Source organism: Ambystoma mexicanum, chromosome 1q (genome assembly GCF_040938575.1).
Source record: "Ambystoma mexicanum isolate Mex_15411 chromosome 1q, UKY_AmexF1_1, whole genome shotgun sequence".
Lineage (NCBI taxonomy): Eukaryota > Metazoa > Chordata > Amphibia > Caudata > Ambystomatidae > Ambystoma > Ambystoma mexicanum.
The window spans coordinates 1,410,067,120-1,410,091,751 of record NC_090922.1 but is presented as its reverse complement, the minus strand read 5'-3'; the positions used below and the strand labels follow the sequence as shown (position 1 = coordinate 1,410,091,751).

At 44.2% G+C, this 24,632-nt stretch overlaps 1 protein-coding gene across 2 annotated transcripts in view; it reads left to right on the top strand.

The window, feature by feature from the left end:
* RAD54L (RAD54 like) overlaps window positions 1–24,632 on the top strand; it is a 454,404-nt gene that overhangs the window by 80,573 nt on the left and 349,199 nt on the right. The window contains exon 2 of one of the 2 annotated variants that reach the window (XM_069642281.1): window positions 8,425–8,505. In XM_069642281.1, coding sequence (XP_069498382.1) covers window positions 8,425–8,505 — 81 coding nt within the window. The remainder of the gene's footprint in view (window positions 1–8,424; window positions 8,506–24,632) is intronic. The other variant, XM_069642283.1, reaches the window with a different exon arrangement.

Genomic DNA, 24,632 nt, shown 5'->3' with positions numbered 1-24,632 from the left:
ATAACAGACTTGACACATTTTCCAAACGCTGTCCTTGGTAGCATACAGAATTATTTTTTTTCACTGTCATTTCCTGACCAACTCATTCAGCAGCAATAATACAGTTTTCAAATGTGTTAATAGGCTTTTATACTGCAGCAACCCACCACCCTATTAGTTTCAAAGCACATAGGCTTCTCTTTGGAATGGTGTTCTCTGCCCTCACCAGGGTATCCAGAGCTTTTTTTGCTGGAGGATAAAATAATGAGCAATGCAAGATAAGAGGATGGGAAACAGAGTAATAAGAACAAATGCAGGGAGGGATGCAGCAGGGGAAGAATGTTTTGTGAGAACATTGGTGTGTGTCGGTCTTGTAAGGTGGACCACAGTTCTGCAAGGGGGGAGGATGCATATTTAAATGTTGTGATCACTGGGTTGTGTTAGAAAGTCTACTGAGCGCAAATCTAATTGCCCCAGGAATCTATATATGTTGCACTCCAGAATGTTGTTTTTGGGACTCTTGGACCTGAGCCAAGTGGCCTAGTCAAGAATAGACTGTGCATGAAGGTGAATGCTGGTAACAGAAGGCAAGAGAATTAAGTGATAAAATATTATTCAGTAACATTGAATAAACCCGACACATTGATTTTAAAAAAAAAGGGTATTATTGAGTGTTTTTGTGTCACGTCATGCAGTCTTTATTTTGGTTCATGCTGAGACAGTATGGTGGCTTATTTGGCTGAAGGCTACCAAAGTACAGTAATGCATACCCATCTATAATGATCCATTATCCAATGTGTGCTCCTTATGCATGCTGTTGATTAGACTGTGTGAAAGGTGTGTATGTGCAACAAACAGGGTGGGTAGAGTGAGAAGGTCCACTTGTCATCCTGTATGCAGTGACAGTCTGGCACCCTTTCGTGTGAAACTATGATGCGGAACGTCTTTGGCCCTGGGGCGGTCAGGCCTTGAAGCCTTCCACAATGTCATTGTACCCCTGGCTTTGCTGAAACCATGCACAAGGCATAGGGAAACTCATAGCTTTCTGTTTGCTCTTTAAGCCACCAAACGGCAACAAAAACCCAGACCAGAAAGCTGGGATGAACTACAGACGTTTTTAAATTAGGATGGGTTTTGAACTCTGGTTCACTTGGGAGCAAGTCCGTAGACTGGAATTCCTACGAGTTCCTGAGGCATATTCCGAACCTATTCAGAACCTTATTGGCATGGTTATAGTTGTGTGGGAGGCAGGAGTACTCTTTGAGGCTGGCCACCTATGGGAGTTAATCTGCATAATCCAGCATGGGCTACAGTTACCTTGTCCTGATGTCAGCAAGTGTATCATGGGTCCAACAGTTGTGTAGAGTGTGCTTATCAGCTTAAGTTTGTAGGTTATGCATTTTCCCGAACTGAGTACTGTTTGTGTGTTTTATTTATTTGTCTTATAGCGTGCTAGAAAGGTGACTAGATGATTTCCTTTTTAAAATGAAAAATTGGCAAAACTCCATTAAAACAAAACACATTTGGGTACACGATAGCCACTCGAAATGGAAAATATAAAAAAAACTAAATATGCAGGTTTGGATGCAGTGATTGATGAAGTGGTGTTCCAAACGGGGTTCAGGTAATTGGGGGATGAGTGTGTTTGTGTGTCTTAAACCTGACAGCTGTCTTAATAGCTAGAAAAGGACATGGCGTGGTATAACAAAACGCAGCATAGCATACCAACACTAACAGAGCATAGCATTTCAAAGCAGGCAAGGGCATAGTAACCATAACAGAATGTAGCCTAGCACAGACACATTGCAGGCACATGCCATAGCAACAAATAATAATGTAATCTAGTTTGAAAGCGTCACAAATGTAGCATGTCCTTATTAAGAAGTTCATAATCGAGGAAATCCCCAAATTAAGCATTTTCTGAATTACTTTTTAATAATATCTTACCTTGTTGTCTATGGATAAACGATCACGCCAACCATATTCAATTAGTAATATTTTACATTCAATGGATTGCTTTTCTCCCACAGATTCCTCGTTTGATGGATATTCCCACCAGCTTCGCTGCTTTGGAAATGTTTGGACAGGGGGCGTAGTGGACCTCAACCCGGCCGTCGAACGTCGATCCGTCTTGCTCTGAATCTGGTCGATCTCCGTTCCTTTTTTCTGTGCGCCAATATTCTGCTTGGGCACACATAGCTCCGACCCTTTCGATGTTTTCCCCAGAAAAATTTTTGTATTTTATTGCTAAATCTTTGATGCGAGATGTCGGTCGAATGGGTGTCCGCTTTCAAGCGGTGTTGTGATTGTGGCACCAAGATGTCCCTCATTGACCCACACAAATTATGTCTCTGGTGCCTCGGCATGGGTCACAGGACTACTGGTGTCTGTCGTGCTCCAAAATTCAAACGAAATCCCTTCGCGACCGAGCTGCAAACCTCACTCTGTGTTGACCGCTCTCAAAATCTCTGGCACAGCCGATGGTTTGGCCGAAACCGAGGGGCATACCCCCAAGAAACACCGGCAGAAGAAAAGATCTCACTCGAGGTGCCACTCTTCCTCGTCCCGAAGAAAGAAAGGCCCCACTGTCATTGTTAGAATTCCGATTCGTTGACGGAAAAATGTAAGCCGTCAGCTGGGCCTACCGCCAACCGGGAGTGGGAGGATTTCAAATCCTTGATGCTTGCAATGTTCAAGCAGCATGCTGCAGTCAGTGTGGCTCCCACCACCAGGCAGCATGCCTCGGAGCAAAGAGCGGCGCTCTGTGTACCGGGCCCCTCTAGTGCCATGCTACTGACTATGTCAGCGCCGATAAATCTTTCGACGTTGAAAGAAATACTATGGAAACCCGATTACCCCTGTGCATCCAAGGATGTCGACACTACTGTGTCTCGATCGACATCCACCATTACAGCGCCAAAAGACAGACCCTTGACCTCAACGGTTGTCGGGGAAAGTATTTACTCCACGACCCCGGTCAAAATCTTTCGAGCCCATGACTGATATCTTCGACGATCACGACCCGATGTTCCTGGGTTCAGGAAGGGTCGACAATTTTGACAACCAGAATAAGCTTTTACAGCTAGTTTAAGGCCTCCAAGCCGCCAGTGGTTTGGACTCTTGGCCTGACCTAGAGTTTCAGCAGTCCCTGCCCTATCTTCACAATACATCTAAATACTGTGCTCTGATGGAAAGGGTTATTGACACCCTGGGACTGCACTCCTCACGGGTGCCTGTGCAAGGTTATGAACTTACTGACATCCTAGAGGAAGGTCTTGCCACTGAACGGAATATGCCTTTGAGCCTGGCCATTGCCGGTCCTTTGGCAGCTCTATGGCAAACCCATGTTCTATTCCTCCGGTCGCTCCACCATTTCCGGGAAGTACAGGCCGGCTAGAGGAGACCCCTCATAGCTCTCCTCTCACCCTTCCCCAGAGGTTTTTTTTTTATGCAGGCTGCTATGTTCTCTTCTCGACCTGCATCATCTACATCCACTCTGCCCCCAGACAGAGAAGCAAAAAAAGTAGATGCCTTGGCAAAAAAGGCATTCACTTCAGGTAGCTTGGCCCTCAAAGCTACAAATGTGGCAAGCAGTTTTGGCAAATGGACAGTGGTGGAAAATGCTGCTCAGTATGTCCCTGAAGGAGAAATGCGTGACGGCTTCCTACAGCTAGTGGAGGATGGGAAGGAGGTGGCCAAGCAGTCGCTAATGGGCCTGGACATCGCCGACTGTATGGGCCGATCTATGGCATCCGCTATAACACTGAGAAGGCAGGCCTACATGAAAACCTGTATTTTTCACCTAACGTACGATTAAAACTTCTGGACATGCCATTCGAGAGTGATCTTCTTTTCGGCCACAAATGCTGTGCAGCTGGCCTAACCTGCTTTTAGCTTCGCCTCTAGGACACGGGGCTGCAGTAAATATGCTCCTTATGGCAGGAGAGCGCAGCAAGGGCAGAAGCATTTATCGGTCTCCGGAAGGCACAGAGGGGCTTCTAGAGGCAAACAAGCGGCGTCGGCAGCAGAGGCGACCCAGCCTCCAAAGCTGCATTGATTTCTCCCTCTCAGCGCACCTGTTGGCGGACGGTTGTCGGAACTCTTGCTCCAGTGGCAGGGAATTGCTTCCAATTCGTGGGCTCTACTGCTCATTCAATGTGGTTGTTTAGTCTGCCATTTCTAAGAAAAACAAAGGGCAGACCTCCCCCACCTCCAATCCAACCGGGACAGGAGCTCCACGAAGAACTGAGAGCCCATTTGCTGAAGGGTGCCGTGGAACTGTACCTCCCGTACAGGGAGGATCGGGTTGGTATTCCCAGTATTTTCTGGTACCTAAGAAGGGAGGAGGTCTCCTTCCCATTCTGGACATCCGGGCCTTCAACAAGTTATTGAGGAAAGACAAATTCAGGATGGTGCCGTTGAGTGAGATTCTCCACGCTCTCGAACTTGTGTCCATAGACCTACAGGAGGCCTATTTCCATGTGCCGATCCATTGAAAGCACAGGAAGTTCCTAAGGTTCATCATAGGAGATATCCACTATCAGTTCAAGGTGCTTTCCCTTTGCTCTTCCCTCCGCCCCAAGAGTTTTCAAAAAGCTCATAGCGGTAGTTGCGGCTCCCCTCAGAAGATCTGGAGTCCATGTATTTCCATATCTGGACGATTGGCTGATCCGAGCGAAGTCTGTAGTGCAGGTCTTGCCCCATTTGCAGGACACCTGCTCGCTGCTGCACAGGCTGCGTTTGCCCTAAACTTAAAGAAGTCCCACATGACAGCAGTTCACAGGCTCCAGTTCATCGGAGCAGTCCTAGATACCCGGATGAAGAAGGCCTTCCCTCCCGAGGACAGAGGATCAGCTTGACGCAAATGGTGGATTTGTTCCGGAACAATGCCACTCTTCCTTCCTCCTCCTTCTAGGCCTCATGGCTTCCTGCATTTGCTTAGTGCTAGAGGCCAGGTTGCGTATGAGATCCCTGCAATGGTTACTGAGGGATCAATGGTTCATTACCTCAGCACTCTCTCAGATCTCCTCAGAGTGCCCACGTTGGTTGTCAATGACACGTCCTGGTGGGTGGACCGCAACTGTCTTTTGGCAAGGGAACCCTTCTGCCCTCCTTGGCCTCAGACTCCAGTGGTCACAGATGTGTCCTTGAAGGGTTGGGGCGCTCACTGCAAGGATTTGCAGGTAAGTAGCCTCTGGTCAACGATGGAAGCCAGGTGGCACATCAACTGGCTGGAGTTACGAGCCATCAGGCTAGCCCTGATGGCATTCGTCCCATCTCTGCAAGAAAAGCATGTCCTTGTTCTGACGGACAACACAGTGGTGATGCAGTATCTCAACAAGCACGGAGGTGTGCGCCCCTGCACCCTTGCACGGAGGTGATGATGCTTTGATTCTGGTTGCTGGAGAACAAGATCTCGGTCTCGGCAGTTCATCTGACGGTCACAGAGAACAACTTGGCGGATGCTCTGAGCAGGCAGAGCACAGTATCATATGAGTGGCAAATATGCCAGTACATCCTAGAGGAGGTCTTTACTCTCTGGGGTACCCCAGCAGTTGATCTGTTCGCAACGGAGTCCAACAGGAAATGTGAACGTTTCTGCTCAATGGAATTCCCAGCGAATGGTGCACTGTGGGATGCGTTTCTGGTGGATTGGACCTTCCCTCTCCTTTGCGCGTTCCCTCCAATTCCTGTTATTCCATGGGCTCTCTGGAGGTTGAAGAGGTTTTGAGCGACCATGATCTCGATCTCCCCGGACTGGGCGAGGAGAATGTGGTAATCGGACCTCCTGGATCTGTCCATCTCACTGGTTGCCTTGGTGTACGGTTCGCCTAACCCATTCAGAATAAGCCATCTGACCATGGAATACCTCAACCTACATGCGTGGCTCTTGAGAGGATGAGATATGATGACTGGGACCTCTTTGAGGAATTACTTGAGGTGTTGCTAGACCATCTACAAGGTCTTTGTATGTGTGCAGATGAGAAACATTTGAGGCGATGTGCAGCAGGGAACGCAAGATTGACCCCATCTCTTGCCCCACCACTACAGTGATGGAGTTCCTTCTGTCACTGGCCTCTGCAGGCTTTCAGGACACTACAGTCAAAGGATATTTGGCAGCCTTGTCCGTCTTCAAGAGATCACCGGATCAAGGTTTGTTTTTTATGATCCTGGTAATGGCACAATTCCTGAAAGGTCTTGTAAATAAGTTTCTGCCAACTCCTTCTTGTCCCAGATTGGGATCTTAATCTGGTTCTTACATTTCTGATGGCGGCTCCTTTTGAGCCTATGCACTCTTGTCCTTTACGGGTTTTCTCATTGAAAACAGCCTTCCTGGTGGCTATTGCATCCGCTAAGCGGGTGTGTGAACTACAGGCCTTATGCTGTAAGCCCCCTTCCTGCTTTTTTTCTGGGAGAAAATTTCTCTCAGGGTAAGGCCTGGCTTCCTCCCCAATGTTGTATCAGAATTTGACTTGTCACAGTCCATCAATCTTCTATCCTCCTCCTCACCCTTCTAAGCAGGAGGAACGGTTACATCCTCTAGACCCTAAGAGGGCATAGTTACAATATCGCCCGGACAGCTGATTTCAGGAGAGCTGACCACTCCTTCGTGGCTTTTTCCTTAGTCCGTAAGGGCCTGTCCATAACGAAGCAGACTTTATCCTGTTGGATAATTCTCTGCATAGATGAATGTTACCAGGCTGCTGGGAAGGCATTACCAGCAGGCATCAGGGCCCATTCCACAAGGGGGTCGGGGTCTCTGCATCCCCCGTATTGCAAAGGGGGGGGGGTCCCTGTCTGGAGATTTGTTGCGCTGTGACATGGTCATCTTTGCATACCTTTGCAAAGTACTATAGCCTGGATGTGGCTCGCACTTGTGATGCACGTTTTGGCAGGGTAGTGCTGCAAAATTTCTTAGTATGACTTTCTGCCTGCCTCCATCATTACTGCTTTGGAAGTCTATCAGATGAGGAATCTGTGGGAGAAAAGCAATCCATTGAAGGAGAAATTACCTTACCGTAATGTTATTTTTATGGATTTTTCTCCCGCAGATTCCTCCTCTCCCCTCGCATCCATGCCCGCTCAGGAAGTCGGTGGTTGGTGCGCATCTTTCTATTTAAAAAAATGTTGACTTGGTGATGGACCTCTGTGTCTGTTTTTCAGTCTTCCTGCCACAGTCTTAAAGCAAAGATTTTTCTAACACTACTCTTAGTGTTTTTTATTCCTCCTTAATAGGTGTACAATAACTTTCTATTTTAAAGGACTCATTAGCCTGTTTGTTCTGTTTTCCTATGCAGTGTGTTATGTTACGTTATATATATTTGTATAGCGCACGGTCGCCCAGAGGCATCATGGCGCTGGTAGGGAAGCTGCGAGCTCAGGGAACACAATAAGGACAGAAACGTTAGAACAGGGTGGTCTTCAGAGCTTTCCTGAAAGCCAGATGATTAGCCGAGGATTTAAGTGATAGTGGCAGCGTGTTCCAGAGTGTGTGGTGCTCTGGAAAAAGGGGGGAACTGAGGTTGGGGCGTAGTGACGTGGTACTTATACGACGCCTGACGTCATGTCCAGAAACCGACGACCAGACCTGAGCAAGACGGATCGATGGTCGGTGGCCAGGTCGAGGTCCACTGCGCCCCCCGTCATGTTTTCTAAAGCAGCGACGCTGGAAGGAAAATATATAAAATGAGGAATCTGTGGGAGAAGAAGACATAGAACGAACATTACGGTATGTAATTTCTCCTTTGGTCTTTAAACATGACACTGGGGAAACACAAGTTTGTCACTTTTCCTTTCTTCGATGAAACTTCTGACTAAGGTCACGAGAAGCGCTAGTATTTAACTGTTAATGTTCTGCAGACCATGAGATTTGACAAAACTAGCGAAATGTCAAACTATGCTTTGACCAAATTGTTTGACTTCTCGCTTCACGCAACTGTTTCACTGTTCGGATGTGTTCTAATCATTGAGTGAGGCTTTTTGCAGACATGCAAAATGTTTGCTGAAGTCATACATGTCTGCCACTTTTTTCAGGCTCCTCAAAACCTTCTTTATAATTCTTGTGATTTAAAATAAACTGTTTTATTTTGTACCATACAATTTGCCCCCTTGTTATGCAGTCTTCTCAGAGGAGTATTAATAAAATGTAGCCTGCCCTTCACCGCTCCTAGAAGTGTCTGCATATTAAGAGGTAAACAGACATTAGAAAACAGTCAACTATTCGTAACAATGTTTGTCTACAGTTTTTCAGTCCATTGATACAAAAGCAGCCTGTGGTTATGTTTATTCGAATGATTCTCTGTATCTGTGCTTTCTATTGTGTGAATGTAGCTTTATAATGTTGTATTGCTCTCTTTATATCTTTATCTTTATTTTGATTAACATTGTTATTAAGTTGGTAGTGAATTTGGTAGATTTAAATGTGATGAATTTAATTCATTCAAGAGAAGAAGCTTGGCACCTAGTCAGCTGGCTAAGAGAAAACAGGGAAGTTCTTCCGATGACGATGACTGGCATCCCGATGATGTAAGTTTCTTTTCAACATTTTGCTCTGTTTTCCTTTCATTTTTATTTTAATGTGCTTCTCATGTTACTGTTCACCAGGTGGAACCCTTTATTTCTTTAGCCCTCCCATACACCTGTGGGAAATTATGTTTCCATTGTGTACTATACAAGATAACTCCCTCTTGCACTTATTGTTGGGTTAGCATGTGGGTTGGGCATTTCCCCAAAATGTGTTTGTCAAAGTAAATTGTTATGGGTGTTTTTAACTGCATTCTCTTACTCACCAAATCACTGAGGTTTAATAATGCTGTGATTTCGAAGGAACACTTCCTCATACCCATTATTGCTCTGACATTTCTGAGCAACCTGTCTTAAACATTTCTACGAGTGTTATGGCTGCACGGGTGACCCATGCAGACATGGCTCCTGTGAGCTCCGTGAGGGGCTTGCATATGAGACCAATTCTTGCACTGGTATTCCTGGGTCAACAATATATATCAATGTGCCCCCTTTCGAACAGAATGTTCTAAAATGGTGGAATAAGGAAACATAGAAGTTGCAGGTTCTTCTAGGTGGCTCTGGTGGCTCCCACACTCCCATTGGTGGACTGGGGGGCCTGCGTTGTCACAGGGCTGAGCTTTGATTGGGATCTGTTGTGCAGTAGAACAGGTTGTGTTATCAGAGGTCCCCACGATGCCCTCAAAAGGTTGGGGAGGGGTTGGTTAAGCTGTGCTTGTGGGACTCAAGGTCCCATTGCATATTCTGCTCTTCCAATTGAGTCTGTAGAAATGTTGTTGGACACAGGATAATAAACGGCCAGTTCTAGTGTACTTTGTCCAGACTGGTGACATGCTAACCAATGCTTTGGGGGTTCTGTTAGGTCCAATGTAGATAAAAAGCATGTTCAAAGAGGAGATTATTGCAGTTGAGCTGCTACATTGCGATGTGTTTGTGTTTATCAACAATCTTTCCATCAAACATATTTGAACACCAGAGTCCATGCATAGTTGGGTCATCAACACACACTTTTAGAAGTTGGATTAACTTCCGGCAATGACTCCAGATAAATATGAAGGTCCTGCCTCAGCAGATAACAAAACCATCGTACAAGCCCAGGAGCATGTGACAAAACTGCCCTTGCAAGTAATTGTGCAAGTTCTCATATCTCCAGAGCTTCTAAGCCAAAAGGAATGCCCTCACCACCACTAGAGGCGACCTGGTACATATGCTTAAAGAATTAAAGCAGGTGATCCAATATAGTGTTAAAAGCTTTCTTCATCTATTGGCGATCTGGATAAACGGACCATGAGTACTAAAAATATTTGGATAAAGTGGACACCACTTTGTGCTCATGCTCATTCTGAACTTTCTGAAAGAATGGATTTGCTTGAGACGTAGCTGGAGGCAATTGTCAAGAAACAGGAAGACGAGGAAAATCACTCTCAGAAATAACATCTGAGTGAGAGTGGTTCCAAAACATGGTCAGGGCCACTACTTGAAATAATTTGTACAGGGGCTCCTCTGACAAATCCAGCACCTATTGGATGAAACCTAGTGTGCAATAGCACCTGGAGCATTCCAAATGGGATTACCACAATAAATCATCTCTGGCCCAACTAACCGGACAGGAACTATGTGATCGCTGCGATGGCCGAAAATGCAGACTTTTTTTTTTTACCCTTTACACCACATGTATATGCGGGGGAGACCCCTGCATCCCCCCGATATTAATAGTATACTCTTAAACCCCCCCCACATATATATATGGTCTAAGGGAGGGGTTAAAAAGAAAAGTCGGCATTTTCGGCCGTCGCAGTTCCCAGGTCGACATTTTGGTACGATTCCAACCGGAAAGACTCCAGGAAGATGGCAAAATACTACTTTATTATCAGTTCAATAAAGTACTCTCTAACCAACATTGGACATTCAGCTCGTTAGCAGCACATAAGCATCAAAACCCATGTGCAAGGGAACAACGTCAGACAACTGCCTTTCTTAGCTAATTAGCCTACCATCTCTCATCAGTTATGCCCTACGTCAAGGCTTCTTCCTTGTAGTTGACCTTGCGGACTGTTCTCTTCCTATGAGCTTTAAAGGGAGTGAAGGTACATTGCTACCTTTGTCTGGAGCTTCATGAATAGGCCTTGTTTTTCAGTCCTGAATCACGTGTGAGGAGACAATGATTTTATCAATTTTGCCCTTCTATTAAATGCCATTTGATTCAATTATATTGGGTGCTATTACTCTGGAGACTTGGTTGCTCCATTCTGCATGTACTTTCTGCATCTTTAATTGAACAATACTTGGCACTTGGAGTGTTCGAAATTAAAATTCAATGAGCAGGAGCTAAAACCAGCTCCTGGGTGTCGACATCACCAAGGAGACAGAAGCTACCGGCTCGGGAACCAGGAGCAAGTAACCAGCGCAGCACGAATCTAACTTCCAGATGACATGCGCATGTTAACTTTTTGCACATAATGTTTGATTCATTGAACTTAAATGTGTACTAGATGTGCCCTGATTCTTCTATAGTAGCATTCTGAAACAATCCGTTAATGTCGCATCTTGCATGTTTGCAAGGCATAAATTGCCTGGGGAGCCAAAAGTAGCTCCTGGATGCTATTGCTTTTAAGCTAGCCAGGCTCTCCTAGGCTAAAAGCAGAAGCTAAATCGCTCCCAGCATTGCCCACATTCGAACCCTGCACTTGCAATTGTTCACTCCTTAATAAATACCCTTAGTTCTTGCACATTTGTATTCCAGCACCTGTCGGCATTGCAGACTTGGTTAACCTTCTCGAGGCTTACTATTACTTACTATTACACCATACCAACGTCCGATTTCTTAGCATGTTCTTAGCATGGCTGCTTTACTCTCATTCGATTTCCTACTTTAGCAAGCTTTTGTCTCGTCTTATCTGCCTTGCCTTTCTGCGTATATGCATATACTACTTATATTGTCACTTATCGTCTTAGTGTATATTGTTTTTATTATATTCGCATATATGTTTACTTTGTCATTTCAATCACATCTTCCTTATTTAGATATACATACATCAAGTTCAGTGCGGCCACTTATCTTCTGTCTTTAGTCGCGTCACTTTACCTCTGTCTGGCTTTGCTTATAGTTCTTCTATATCTATACTGCATCAGTTTGAGGGTACATTTGATACGGTTGTCTGAGTGCATGCCATCTCTCATACCTTTGATGTGGTATTGGAATGATACCAGGTGTCAAACACAGTGCTTTCTTGTTCATCCAGTCTGACTGCGGTCAGTGGGTACAACTGCCCCTCTACATTCTCCCCTCTGTGGTCAAGTCCTCGAACACCTCCTCCATTTTCTTCACCTTCTCTTCACACTGTTGTTTCTTGAGATTATTCTTTATGTGCTAATCCACACTCCAGGTCATATAGCAGCCCTCCCCAGTCAGTGAACCGAACACCCAACGTCCCACATAGTTCTAATGGCATTTAGGATAGTAAAACTGCGTTTCTGGTGGTGCAAGAGGGCTTTTTTTTGGGTGATCAATGGTGGTGTTTTCGGTCTGTGTTTGTGTGTTCATCAGTCACAGAACTCGCATTGATCATTATCTTCATTCTGACTGCTTTCTTCTATGTCTTCTTATATTGTTTTATAATTATTCTTATAAGACCGAATCCCAGCAAAACTAACACTAGTATTGCTCCCAACATCTCGTGTGCATTCGCCAGCCAGGTTGGAATCCATGAGAACAGGTTTAAAAACCAATCATCATCCTATGTTTCCTCTACCACCATTTTTGAATGTAGGGTCGATAAGAGTTATAGCTTCTGTCGATGTTCTATTTTCTCCATCATGGGCAGGTCGTATGTACCGCAAGAAAGCCTGCTCTTGACGCACACACCTCCTTTCATTGCTGTAATTGAGTCCAAGACATACCTATTTAGATGGCCCTCAATTCTTCTTTAATTGCATTAAATGCTTTTATTGTTGTGTTGCTTGTTTGTAGCAGTTCCCACCTTGTGATTTGTAACCACGTAGCGTTTACTGCCGCTTGAATAACTGGCATGAATATATCTGTAAATATCACTGCCGTCCTACTGAACAGTTTATGCTCATCTGGAATGTCATTATAAACTTTTATTGCTTTTGCTGAAAAGTTATTCTCTTCTGTCGCATGAGGTTAAGCGACCTCTTCTGAAAGCTGTCTATGTGGAGGTCACTTTTAGGGATGACCAATGCAGGAATGTGTATTATCACCATAGAACATACCCCCCCCCCCTCCTGCCCAATTTAGAGGCAACTTCATGAAAGCATTGGATCCACAGGCCCAATAGTAGTCCATCAGTATGACGGTTCCTCCTTTCATTCCTGACACATCGATCATGTGCCTACATCCTTTATTTTCTCTGACTTTGCTCTGATCACTGTTTCTAAAGCACAGTGTCACATTCTTCATTGGTAATATGGATCCTGCTTCATCTTCAACATATGGTAATAACTTTTAATACTTGGCCCGTTCTTTAAGGCATTTGTCAATCTCTACTTGCACTATCTGTACTGGTGATATCATCAATAAATGTGCACTGCATCCCATCATTCCTTCTTCCCATCCTGTATTGGTGACAACCTGTCCATATACCAATAGCTGACGTCTCCCCCAGCATCCTGGCAATCTTGGTGTTTCCCATTTGTCTGCACAATCCAGTCTCTTTTGTTCAACAATCTTCACGTCTCATCTATTTGGACCAGTCAATATGTACTGGATCATTTTGCTCTTCGAGTTCTGGTCTTTTATCATCTGTGTTTTTATGTAAGCATCTTCATATGGGAACGTTCTTTTTGAAATCCATCATAGGGTTGCCCACTTCCCTTCAAAATAACCTGTTGTCATGCATACTGCTAAATGGCTTAGACACTTTACATCATGTCTAGGTATTTCTCGTGCTATACATATTCTGGCTGTGCTCATGACATAAGGGATAAGATGACACACATAGCAGCTCTCATCTAACATTCCTCTCCCACCTCACTTGTGCTGGTTTCATAGGTTATATTTTAAATGTGCTGAATTATCAAGATCTGCATTTATATCCTGATAATCTTCTCCAGCATCCTTCTTGAGCCGATTTGATTTGTTTGGAATTATCAGGGAAAATGGCACTCTGCTTTTGTTGGAGATAGCAGCATGTCGCATTGTGGGACACTCCAATATTGTAAAACATCATTTGGCCAAATGCTATAAGAATAAGAAAGAAAAGACTACACGTTGTAGAAAATATAGGTATGAGAAACATTGCAAAAGAATTAATGTGCCTTACTGCATTTTGTGCATTAAGTGGCATTCTTGCTAACAATGTGTATATCACAAAATGGAAGATTACGATTCTCCTTTATCAATGTTTAGTTCCTGTTACTTTTCATAATAACCACACCTTTTTTATAAACAAAATATAAATAATAGTGCAATGATGATCCTGCAAATAATGGGGTCTCTCTTAGGATTTCCAGAAAAGGGACAATATCAACCTTTCATCTCACTAGAGCTGGCTAGGATTGAAGTATAGATGTAAAAACAGCTTCCAAGAACGTGTGCAACATCATAAGCAACATAGTGTTGTGTGCGCTTCTTTTCTTCAAAACATTGTCTCTTTTATCTAGCAGGAATAGTTCTGTGAACACTGAAAAGTTATTTGTTTACTTTAAACTTGGGAATTATCAAAGTTCGAATTGTTTTTATTTTGATGACTCCAGTTGGCTCTTGGTAGCGGATCTGGTCTGCATACGCAGAACTTCTTCTCTAGGTTCACAGTCAACGGGTGCTGGAGGGGTAGGGGTCTCTCCTTTGTAGATCTTTGTCATTCAGGTGCACCCAAGCTTGTCTTTGGGGGTGACCTCTTCTACCAGGCACGGTCCTTCAAATTGGGGTTTGTGCCAAGTGTAAACTAAACTTTTAATGAGCACTTTGTCCCCAGGATACAGACTTGTGGTTTCAAAAGTTCGATCGGGTTAATCATATGGCTGTCTTCAATCTTCTTCAACCTTTCCCTCCAATTTTTGATCTGTTGGGATATAAAAGAAACACTAGCAGTAATATTTATCAAATAATCATGCCCTAATGTTTTTGCTACACTATGTGCATCAGTTTTTATTTGAGTGGCAGGAGCAAGGGGTACTCTCATGCAGCGTCCAGTCTCCAATGCATGAGGAAGTCAGGTGGCAATCTGAGCCTTGCTGGTTTCTCAATGCGAATAATGCAAAGGGTAGGCAATAAAGCCATCCTTTCTTCAAGGTGATATTTATCTTTGCTATCCTCTCCTTGAGGAGTCTGTTTAAATGCTCACAAATACCATTCTCATTCTCCTGTGGGTGATAAGCAGATGAAAACATATGCTTTATGCCTAATAGAAGGATTATTTACAAAATGAGGCCTATTATCAGACCATAGGACTTTGCAAACACCTGTAAGGAACTCATGGTGGCAACAGTAAAGACAGACGCACGTGATAACAGTTCAAGGGTGTTTATTGAACGTTATATGCAAGTTGGAAAAACACCTAATCTAAACCTAAATCTAAGATGGAAGCAAGCTACAGCCATCAAATAATAATAAGGGAGTCCTAGTGGCATCTTGACAAATTAAAAGTGCCTATACTAAAAACAACTATTTCCAATCCATATAACTAAATTGTCATGATCTCTGCTTCCAAAAGATCAGGACTTGCCTGACTCCCTTGGAAGCAGACCCATAACCCCGGTTCCGAGTGCCAGCCAGTCCCAATTGGGACCTTTTGGACCCTGTCCTGGCGCCAGTGGCACCAGGCTCATAAAGATGCCCAGTCCCAGCGCTGGAAGCGCCGGGCTCATAATGCTTGGGTGGACTTACCTGCAGCAGACCATGCTGCTTACTTACCTGCCAGTTGAACCCCTGATCCTCTTCTGTTTGGGACTACTTTTCCTGTTGGGTGGGGCAGGAGCCACTCCCTAGGTTCAGAACACTGGAACTCTTCTGGAAAGCAGGAACTCTTTTCTTACGTAGGCGTGGCTGTGGAAGGAGACACCTAAGCACTACAGGAGGCTATTTAAACCACACCCGATGGATGAATCTTGCTTTGCGTTATTCTGCATTCTCTGCAGCAGAACGCTCATCGTGTCTTCTGCTTCTGATCCTGGGCCTAAGGGAACAAAGGCTTACCATCCTGGAATCCAGTCTTCAGCAGCACCTGTAAAGACAAAGAAAGAACAGGTTAGCACTACGGTCTTCAGTGGCAGCGCATCTCTTACCTGGTCCATCGGCTGTCACCAACGCCTCGCGCTGCATTCCGGCATCTGAAAGACAAAGGCTTACCTACTCTTCGCATGCTCCGGAGGTCTTCACACTGCATTCCGGCATCTGAAAGACAAAAGCTTACCAGCCCTTCGCACGCTCCGGAGGCCTTCGGCGCTGCATCCCGCATCTGAAAGACAAAAGAAGGTGCGTTTAAAGACATTGGGCAACTTTATTACTCACGTGCCATTACTCCTTCCCACGCCGAATCCAGTGGGTATTCCAGCACCCTTCAGCTTCTCTAAAGCTCCGAACTTGTACCTGCAAGATAAAAGGGACAGTTAGTGCGCATCGTGAAGCAGGCTACAAGCGCTTACTTACGTGCTTCCAGGCGCTTCTATTCCTCACGCGGGTTCGATCCTCAACTCTCATCAGCCCGCCATCCGCCATCGCCGGAACCCTGCAAAACAAGAGATAGCATTACAAAAGACTTTTAAGACATTTGAAGTGCCCAGAACTTACCGTTCGTGCAGTTAACGACGGACAGCAGTCCTCTGAGGTCAAGAGGCCTGCACCCTTATCCAGTGAAGAAACTGGTTACGACACCCTGCCCCGAGGCAGATGGAGAGCTCGGCGTTCACTTACCTAAGGTGAGGGCGTTAACCTTTGGGGTTCTACAGGAGAAGAGAAAGGGAAGAGGAGAGAGGCACCCAATAACCCCAGTTCATTAATCCCATATTTTCTATCTGCAGACATCTTACTCTTCGAGTCAGACATACAGTGCACAGAGGTCCAGCCCAAAGAGCCAACCGTGTGTTACACATCACCTTTGAAGATACATCATTCACCCAGTCAAGACCGGCACCTCTGCGGGAATCAGGTGAGCGTTACATAAATACAGAAAAAGAGTGTGGGATGGTGTTTACAAGAAAGAAGTTATTTTCAAATAAGTCAGGATGTGGTAGCCGGGGATCTCCCTTCCCCGCGTTTTAAGCATGGAACAAGGTGGAACTCAGTTCTGTTCTCAGGTATCAGGACGTTTGGTGGTTGAGTCTCTTTTCTACAAAAAGTCTCTTGCCTCGGAGGACCTGATGTGTTCAAAAATAACAAACAAAAAGTTCCTTTTCATGGTACATTGGGTGATGAATTTACCCCTGGACCCCCTCTTTCAGGACAGACCCCTTCTCAAATGTTTGCCTCCCTCTGTCTGGTTCACTACGGCTTTCACATGTTGTTGGGTGATGGCTTTTCACCCCTCGATCCCCTTCTTCAGTGCTCAGACCCCTCTCGAATGTTAGCCTCCCTCGTCGGGTTCACTATGGCTTTTTCCATACGATTTCAACTGTTGCATTCACAAGTTATAATGTCTTTTTAAACAGTTCACTGTGGACATCCCTCTGTCGGGTTCACTCGTGTTAACACAATGTTCCCTTTGCTTTCTCACTTTTCTGTATTCACCTCCCTTAGATTTTCATTACATGCAGGTTAAAGATTTTCGATTTTACAGGGCTTTTGCTAGACCCCTGTATGACCACTTTGACCTTTTCCTTGAGGCTCTCCTGGGGAATCAACTGTGGGATCAACCAGAGTCTCTGGAATGAGCAGCCACGTGGTTCCGGACCCCTCTGCAGCTGGTTTTCCCTTAATGTTAACAGTTCTTTGAACTTCCCTTAATTAGCCATTTGCAACTTTCGTTCAACACAGTTCGGTTTCTTATTGGCTCTCCCCTCGAGTCACTGACTCTGATGAACCGCTTGGCTTTCCTCGTCTCTGGAGTCAAGGCCGGTACCACTGTAGCAAGCGTCTCTCCCTGTTCTGATTATCAGTGTAGGCGTGTACTGTTGACATCTGCTGCAACACATGCTGGCTATTGTTCGCGGTCTTACGGTTCCTTCCAAGGAGGCTTCACGAGTCTGTGTTGGAAAGGTCTGTCAGGTGTGTGTGATTCTGGTCAATTGCCTGACCCTTATATATGGACATGTCAGGTAAACCGCTCTGGTGTTAGTTGGTTGTCTTTCATGGTGTAATAAAGTGTTCGTGTTAGAAAAGTGGGGGTAGAGTGTCTGAGTATCCTACGTGGCAGGATGGGGAAAAGGCATAAGAAGAAAGGGATACTGCGTCTCACCTGCAGGTGTCCCACTTCCAATCCCAGAGGACCCCTATCCAAGTGATCCTCCCTCACTGGTCCACCCCCAGGAACTAGATCCCATTGCAATGGTCGTGTCCTGGCCACCTGGATGCTTGATCCCCGGGGACTAGTCAGGGAGACACCTTCAGGTTTCTCACACACCCCATGTCGGAAAGCTCTTACATACGAGAAATTTGGCAGCACATGTGGCATCGGGGTGTATGCATGGACCTGTCACAATTAATCTGGGAAAGTGGACATATTACTACTAACATACATTTGGAGCCATTGCATGTTGAAACATATCCACATAATCAAAATGCACATTCTGAAAAGGACCATTGGGGCATGGTATTGCTCCTCTTACTGTTTGCAAGCGATGCCCTACTGTGAATTTCTGACAAACCATGCAGTCCCAATAAATTGTGCAAACTGTTCCAGCAAAATTTGGTGAAAACCAGTCAATCGTGGCCGCAAGAGACTGCTTATATGCGCAGGATAGTGACGCTGATCCAGCACAACTTTCAATAATGCTAGAGCCATAACTGGCGTTCCAGTACTATCTTATCTCCATATAGCCTCTGTGGGGGATAAAAAACACCCCCGTCTTTTCCATAAATCTTGTTTCTCCTGCGGAGCTCGACCTTGTACCTCAACTAACTGTACTAATGCCTTCTTTCATCATCATACATCGTTCATATGTTTGCTTAACTTCTACTTCAAAATTAGAAATATTGGGAAAATATGCTCCTCATGTTGCTTCAATACCAGCGGCTTTGTTACTGTGAGAAATCTTGTCTGCCCTTCTGGCATGCTCTGCGCACTTCACCACAGAGATACCAGTGGGAACTTTAATACCTTAATAAGTTTGTCTAATAGCAGCACATGTTGCACTGGTGTGCTGCCTGCACGGAGGAATCCCCTCCTTTTCCAGAGTGACAATCCTGCATGTACGGTTGGGGTCACATAGGCAGAGTCATTTTACACGGTCACTTCCTCATCCTCCTATCTCTGAAGTGCGGCGTAAAGCGCCACTAATTCCTCAGCCTGGGCTGACCAATGTATAGGCAGCCTTTCAGTAGTCACTACTTCAAATTCACCATTCTGTTTTAACTTCACTACTGCCGAACCTGTATGTCTTTCTCCAGTTGTTTAATCAATTTTCGAAGAACCATCAATGAATAGAAATTACCCCCCCAGATCGTTTTCTTTAATGTGGGGAACATCGTCATAAAACAATATATGTTGTACGATCATGTACATAATCTCCCTTCTCTACTGGGTCTGCTATAAATGTTGCTGGATTTACTACTCTACCTCTGACAAGTTTAATCGCTGGGTTTGAAATGATCACCTTATATCCTGACGCTCTTTGTGTAGTCAATGTTCTTTTGCGTTTCTCCCATATGGCGAATAAGGCATGTTCGATATATAAAGTCATGGAGTACCCCATTGTAATACTTGCTGTTTTTTTCAATCGCAAAAGCAGCTGCAGCTCATGCTTGTTCGCAGGGGTAATGCCATCTCATTACTGGGTCTAAAATCCCAATGTAATAAGCTAATGGTGTATGTCCATGTCCTAACGTCTTCGTTGTAAGGACTGCTGGCATCACCACTCCATTTGAATGTGAGAACAAATAACTCATTATTGTCCGGAGTCCATAACAGATGATGTACAGATCACCCTTTTTATCTCTTCAAATCCTTCTGTCAATATTCTCTCACTTTTTCTTTTCTGTGCTACTTTACGTCCTTTTAAAAGTGGCCTAATATATGTACTGTAATCCAAAACCCAGACCCTACAATAATTACAGAGGCCTAAAATTTGATGAATTTCCCCTCACTATCTCAAGTCGTTGTTTTCATGATTGCTTGTGCTCTCTCAGGTGTTGCTTTTCTCCCTTCTTGAGAGATTAGCTGTCCTATATACAGGACCTCTTCCTGGCAATACTGTAGTTTCTCCTTGCCCACTTTATATCCTTCTCCTGCCATTAACTGGACTGAATATTCTCTGCATTTTTCTTCTGTCTCACTGCACACTGTCATCTATGTACTGAATTATTGTGCACTCAAGTTTTGTTACCTAGGTCCAGCTGAAGGACCCTATTAAAGATTGATGGTGACTCAAAGTACGCTGGTGGTAATCGTGTATGTTTCCACCGCTGATTTCTATACGCAATTGAGGTCAAGACTTTGGAGTCCCCATGAAGGGGAATTGAAAAGAAGGCGTTCTTTAAATCTACTGCTGTAAAATATTTGGCTGTAGCTTGGATGTTACATAATACCCATAGCTGGGTTCAGCAACATAGGAATCTCTGCTTTTACAATATTGTTTAGGGGCGTAGGTACAGAATAAATCTGCACGACTCCCCCAAAAACTCCCTGCCCCCTTGATTTCTTTACTGGGTATACATCCGTGTTGCATGGGGAATCTGATGGCACCAATATTGCCTTCTGTGTCAAAGCGGAAATGGTTTCAAATATACCTTCATCTACATCTCAGGACATGGGGCACTGTTTTTGCTTGTGGTAAAATGTGCTCCTGGTTTTAGCTTTATTTTAACTGCTCCACACAATAGACCCACGTCATGTGGACTATTGGTCCATAAAATACTTGACACCCTTCTCTAAATCAGTCTCAAAAAATGCTGGCTTCTTTCTTACCAATGCCATTCTCTTTGGTATTTCCTTGTTCTCTATTTTCATCCAATAAATAATACTTAAGAAAATACAAATTAATCGTCCGAATTCTCAACTCTGAACAACTCCTCGTCCATCACATCTGTTAGTCTATACCCTTCATCAAGGACTTTCCTCCGTGCTCTTCCTTCGTCATCTGTTCCATGAATAATCACCCTTTCCTCTCTCACTATCACTTCCTCCAATTCTATGGGAATAACCTGTCCTTCCTTGTAATCCTTAAGTACTTCTGGTCTAAACAAAAATGTGTCATCTAACCTTAGATCAATCCAGGAAGCCATGTCAACAAAATATTTACTCCATAAAAAAATTATTCTGGGTCTAAAGGAACAACACCTCGTAATGCTTTTTAGCCTGTACATCCTAATATAAATTCTCATATAGTGTATTCCTGGAATGGAACATATTATCCGTTTGTCAATAAACAATATCATCATGTTAGTTTTGTCATCAAGTCACATCCTAATATGTTACCTGTGTTTGTTGAGAATGGCATAGACGCGTCATGTTCTCCTATTGAAATGTGTAATTCCTCATGAAATGGAACCAAACTCATAGCCCCAGAGAATCCCTGTACATTCATGCGCATGGGCGATGCCAGACTTTCCCTCTCGAACACAAGAGCGAGTCGCTCCTGTATCTACAAGAAACAAATGTCTTACCTCCTAATGTTACCCTGATCCCAGGTTCCTCTGGTGGGGGGGGTCTGGTGTCACGGATAGTACTGAACACATCAGGCCACTCTGTGGGTATACATTCATCCCTGTACCCGTAAAAGGATTCCCTCCTACTACTGTCACATTCCCTATCCTGGGTAGGTAATTGTGGGAATCCTGTGTTTGCCTCCATTGTGGCATCGTCGCCTGTTGCATCAGAGTGGATTGTTTCTGTAGGCGTTTGCCGTGGTCGCCCTTGTGGCGACTGTGATTGCAGCAGAATCTGCTGCGGTTGCTGCATTTGCGCTTTTGGTATCTGATACTGCCTGTGATCTTGGGCATAATACTCTGTTGGGTCTTAATTCTACTGTAGGAAATAGCCCGTCCCCCTCTTGGAGCTTGCCAGTTGTGCTGCATGCCCCCTTTCATTCTACATGCTCAGGCCATATGTCCTGCCCCTCCACAATTCCAGCACTGTTGCGGCTGTCCTCCATTAAATCCCCCCCCCCCAACCCCCGAGGGTTTTGAAGTCCACCTTCTCATCCTCTAAATCCATTCCATTTGCCATGTTGCAAAAAATTGTACCGGCCCTGATCTATGGGGTACCCTACATTGATTGGCTGTGTAGGCGGCAACTCTTGTGTGACCACTCGATCACTGCTCGTCAGTACTGCGCCTTCTGTAGCAAATTTCAACAACTTCTTCTGAACTAACTTTGCTTCCGGTTCTCAGCTTTTTTCTTATTTTTCTCTTAACAATTGACAATGATGTACAGTATTTCTTGCCATGGCTTCGCTTCCATCCCTCCTTGCAATCCACATTTAAAGAATATGCCCAGCAAGGATTTCCATTCCCCCATCTGTTCTCGTATATAATAATCGCAGTGTTTTGCATTATATAACTTTATTACCAGATTAAGATTCAATCCTTTCCCTTTTAATGCAGTTTGTGGGGGGTGAAAAAAGATCCCCTACGATAAAGGGATTTATAGGATGTGCAACTTGGAAGTTGAGACTGCGAGGCATATATTCACTTCTTGCCCTCTTCTCTATAACAGATGTGTTAAGGTATATTCCTCTTTTCTAAGTGAAATATCTTCTTTACGAACTGATCAATTCTGGAGTATGATTTTTTTCAGGAGAATCACTTGTCATTACTTCATCTGTGTATTTTATATGGAAAGAATTAGAGAAGTGTTTTTAAAACATCAAAAGACTTGATTTGTGAACATTGCGTGTTAATGCATGGTTTAATTTGAGAATAGTGATAGCTTAAGGACTGTGATGCTATGTTCGAATGTAGGTATTGCTTCTTATTATAATGTGATATGTTTTTTGAAATTTGTGTAAAATGTATTTATTTGGATGTGTAAAGGTTTGTACGAAACCAAATACACAAATAATAATTGTAAACTATATATATATATATATATATGTGTATATATATGTGTGTATATATATATATATTTTTTTTTTTTTGTGTAAAAAATGTTGTTAAAAGGACGTTAGGGTTACAAGTAAAATCGGAAAACCCCTGAAATTCGCCAGTTATGGTAAGCTAAGCAACCATAACTCGCGCCACCACCATGCACTGCTAAGACTAACACCCAGCCATCACCTTTCTGTTTTGACAAAGACCCAGACGTGGGTCCCGAGTCTGCCGAGAACCAAGCTACTCCTCACTGATGACACCCAACAAGGCTGAAACATGTCTTGGGATGCTTGTGGTCTCGTGCAGAAGGGATGTGACCTAGCAGTTCAGGCTGGACTGTCCCTTTTGGGGTAGGACCAAGCCTGATTTGCATATGGTTTTTCCCCTTCTGTAATGGCTTGGCAGGCTGAAAGACGATGGTCTGGAGGGTTGCCCAGAGCTTTGCCCGTGGTTATGATTAGTATAAAAAACCTTCCAGCCATCACCTTTCTGTTTTGACAAAGACTAACACCCAGGTCATCAAAGATGACATCACAAATATCGTTGACAACAGGCTGTAAGAAGGAAGGATTATTCTTCCAACAGTGAGATGCCTGCGGTGTCCCGCTATAGGAAAGAAAATCCTTTTACAAGACAGCCAACATGGAAAGAGAAGGCAATGCTCCATACACAGCCCCTCTTCCCTTGCCATTGCAGCCTGCAAAACCCTATGAACATATTACCACAAGCACTTTTTTTCCCTTTCAAACCTATCCTACCTTCGAATAACTTTACCACATAGCCGGTCCCAGGTAGACCTAGCCACTTTAACACCATTTTTCGTCCATAGCGGTCATGGTCAGTAGACAGATTGTCTGCGTCATGACCTTATGCTATGTCCCAGACAATCTGGCTACTGCCCACGGCCACAGGCTATACCTCAGACACCAAAGGTATATGACTATTTTTGTACCTACATTATTACACTTGCATAAAAAAAAGACACATTTGCAAAACATGCTTTAATGTCCTTCCCAATGCTCCTCACGAGTGCTCGAAATCCGCCCATGTTTTATTTTTTTTAAAGTTTCAAAATGTATGTACATACAATAGTCATATGACTTAGCCCGCACTTGACAAAATCCATTCAGTCTTTACACAAACATTGAAGGTTGGGCATATAATCTTTCTCAAAACATTTGCCGCATTCGTCAAATAGCAACAAAGTTATAAGCCATCTAAAAATGTTAAGACCCCCCTCTAATTTTGCCCCCTCTTGAGAAAATCCCACCAAACTTTAGAAAACCATTTATATCTAGATCCAAAAACGTTTTGCCAAATGTTGTGCAGATTCGTCAAATGACACCACATTTATATGCCTTTACAATATTTTGGGACCCCCTCTAATTTTGCCCCCTCTTGACAGAATCCCACAAAACTTTGCAAAACCATTCAGGATTAGTTCTAAAATAAAATTGCAAAATTACATGCAGTTTCATTGGATGGCGCAAAAGTTATAAGCCATCCAAAAACTGCTTTTCCCCAACCCTGTAATGCAGAAAGAGGTGCAGATGTCCTAGGACATCTGAAGTGTCCGCAGACTTTCGGTGGGAGGGGGTTGGTGGGGGGAAATGAAACAACCCGTTTTTTGGCTTTTTATGGCCATATCCAATCCAATCCTCATTTCCCCCCCCAAATCCCCAGAGATGGATTGTTGAGTTTGACAAGTGAAATGCTACTTTTTAAAAAATGTTTTCACCGCGCTGCCCGCAGACCCCAAAAAGTCAGCGAATCCAAGATGGCGGGCGCTTCAGGAAAACGGATGTATTTCCCACCAGCCAATCAGAGGGCACGTCCCGATGTCCGCGGACCACGCAAAAGTCAGCGAATTTTCTGGTCAATCGGAGGCCAGTTCACGGACAGTACAGTCAATCGGAGGCCAGTCCATGGACCGAACAGGGAATTGAGTCCGCTGAACGGACATAGATATCACTCATTTTTTTGCCTC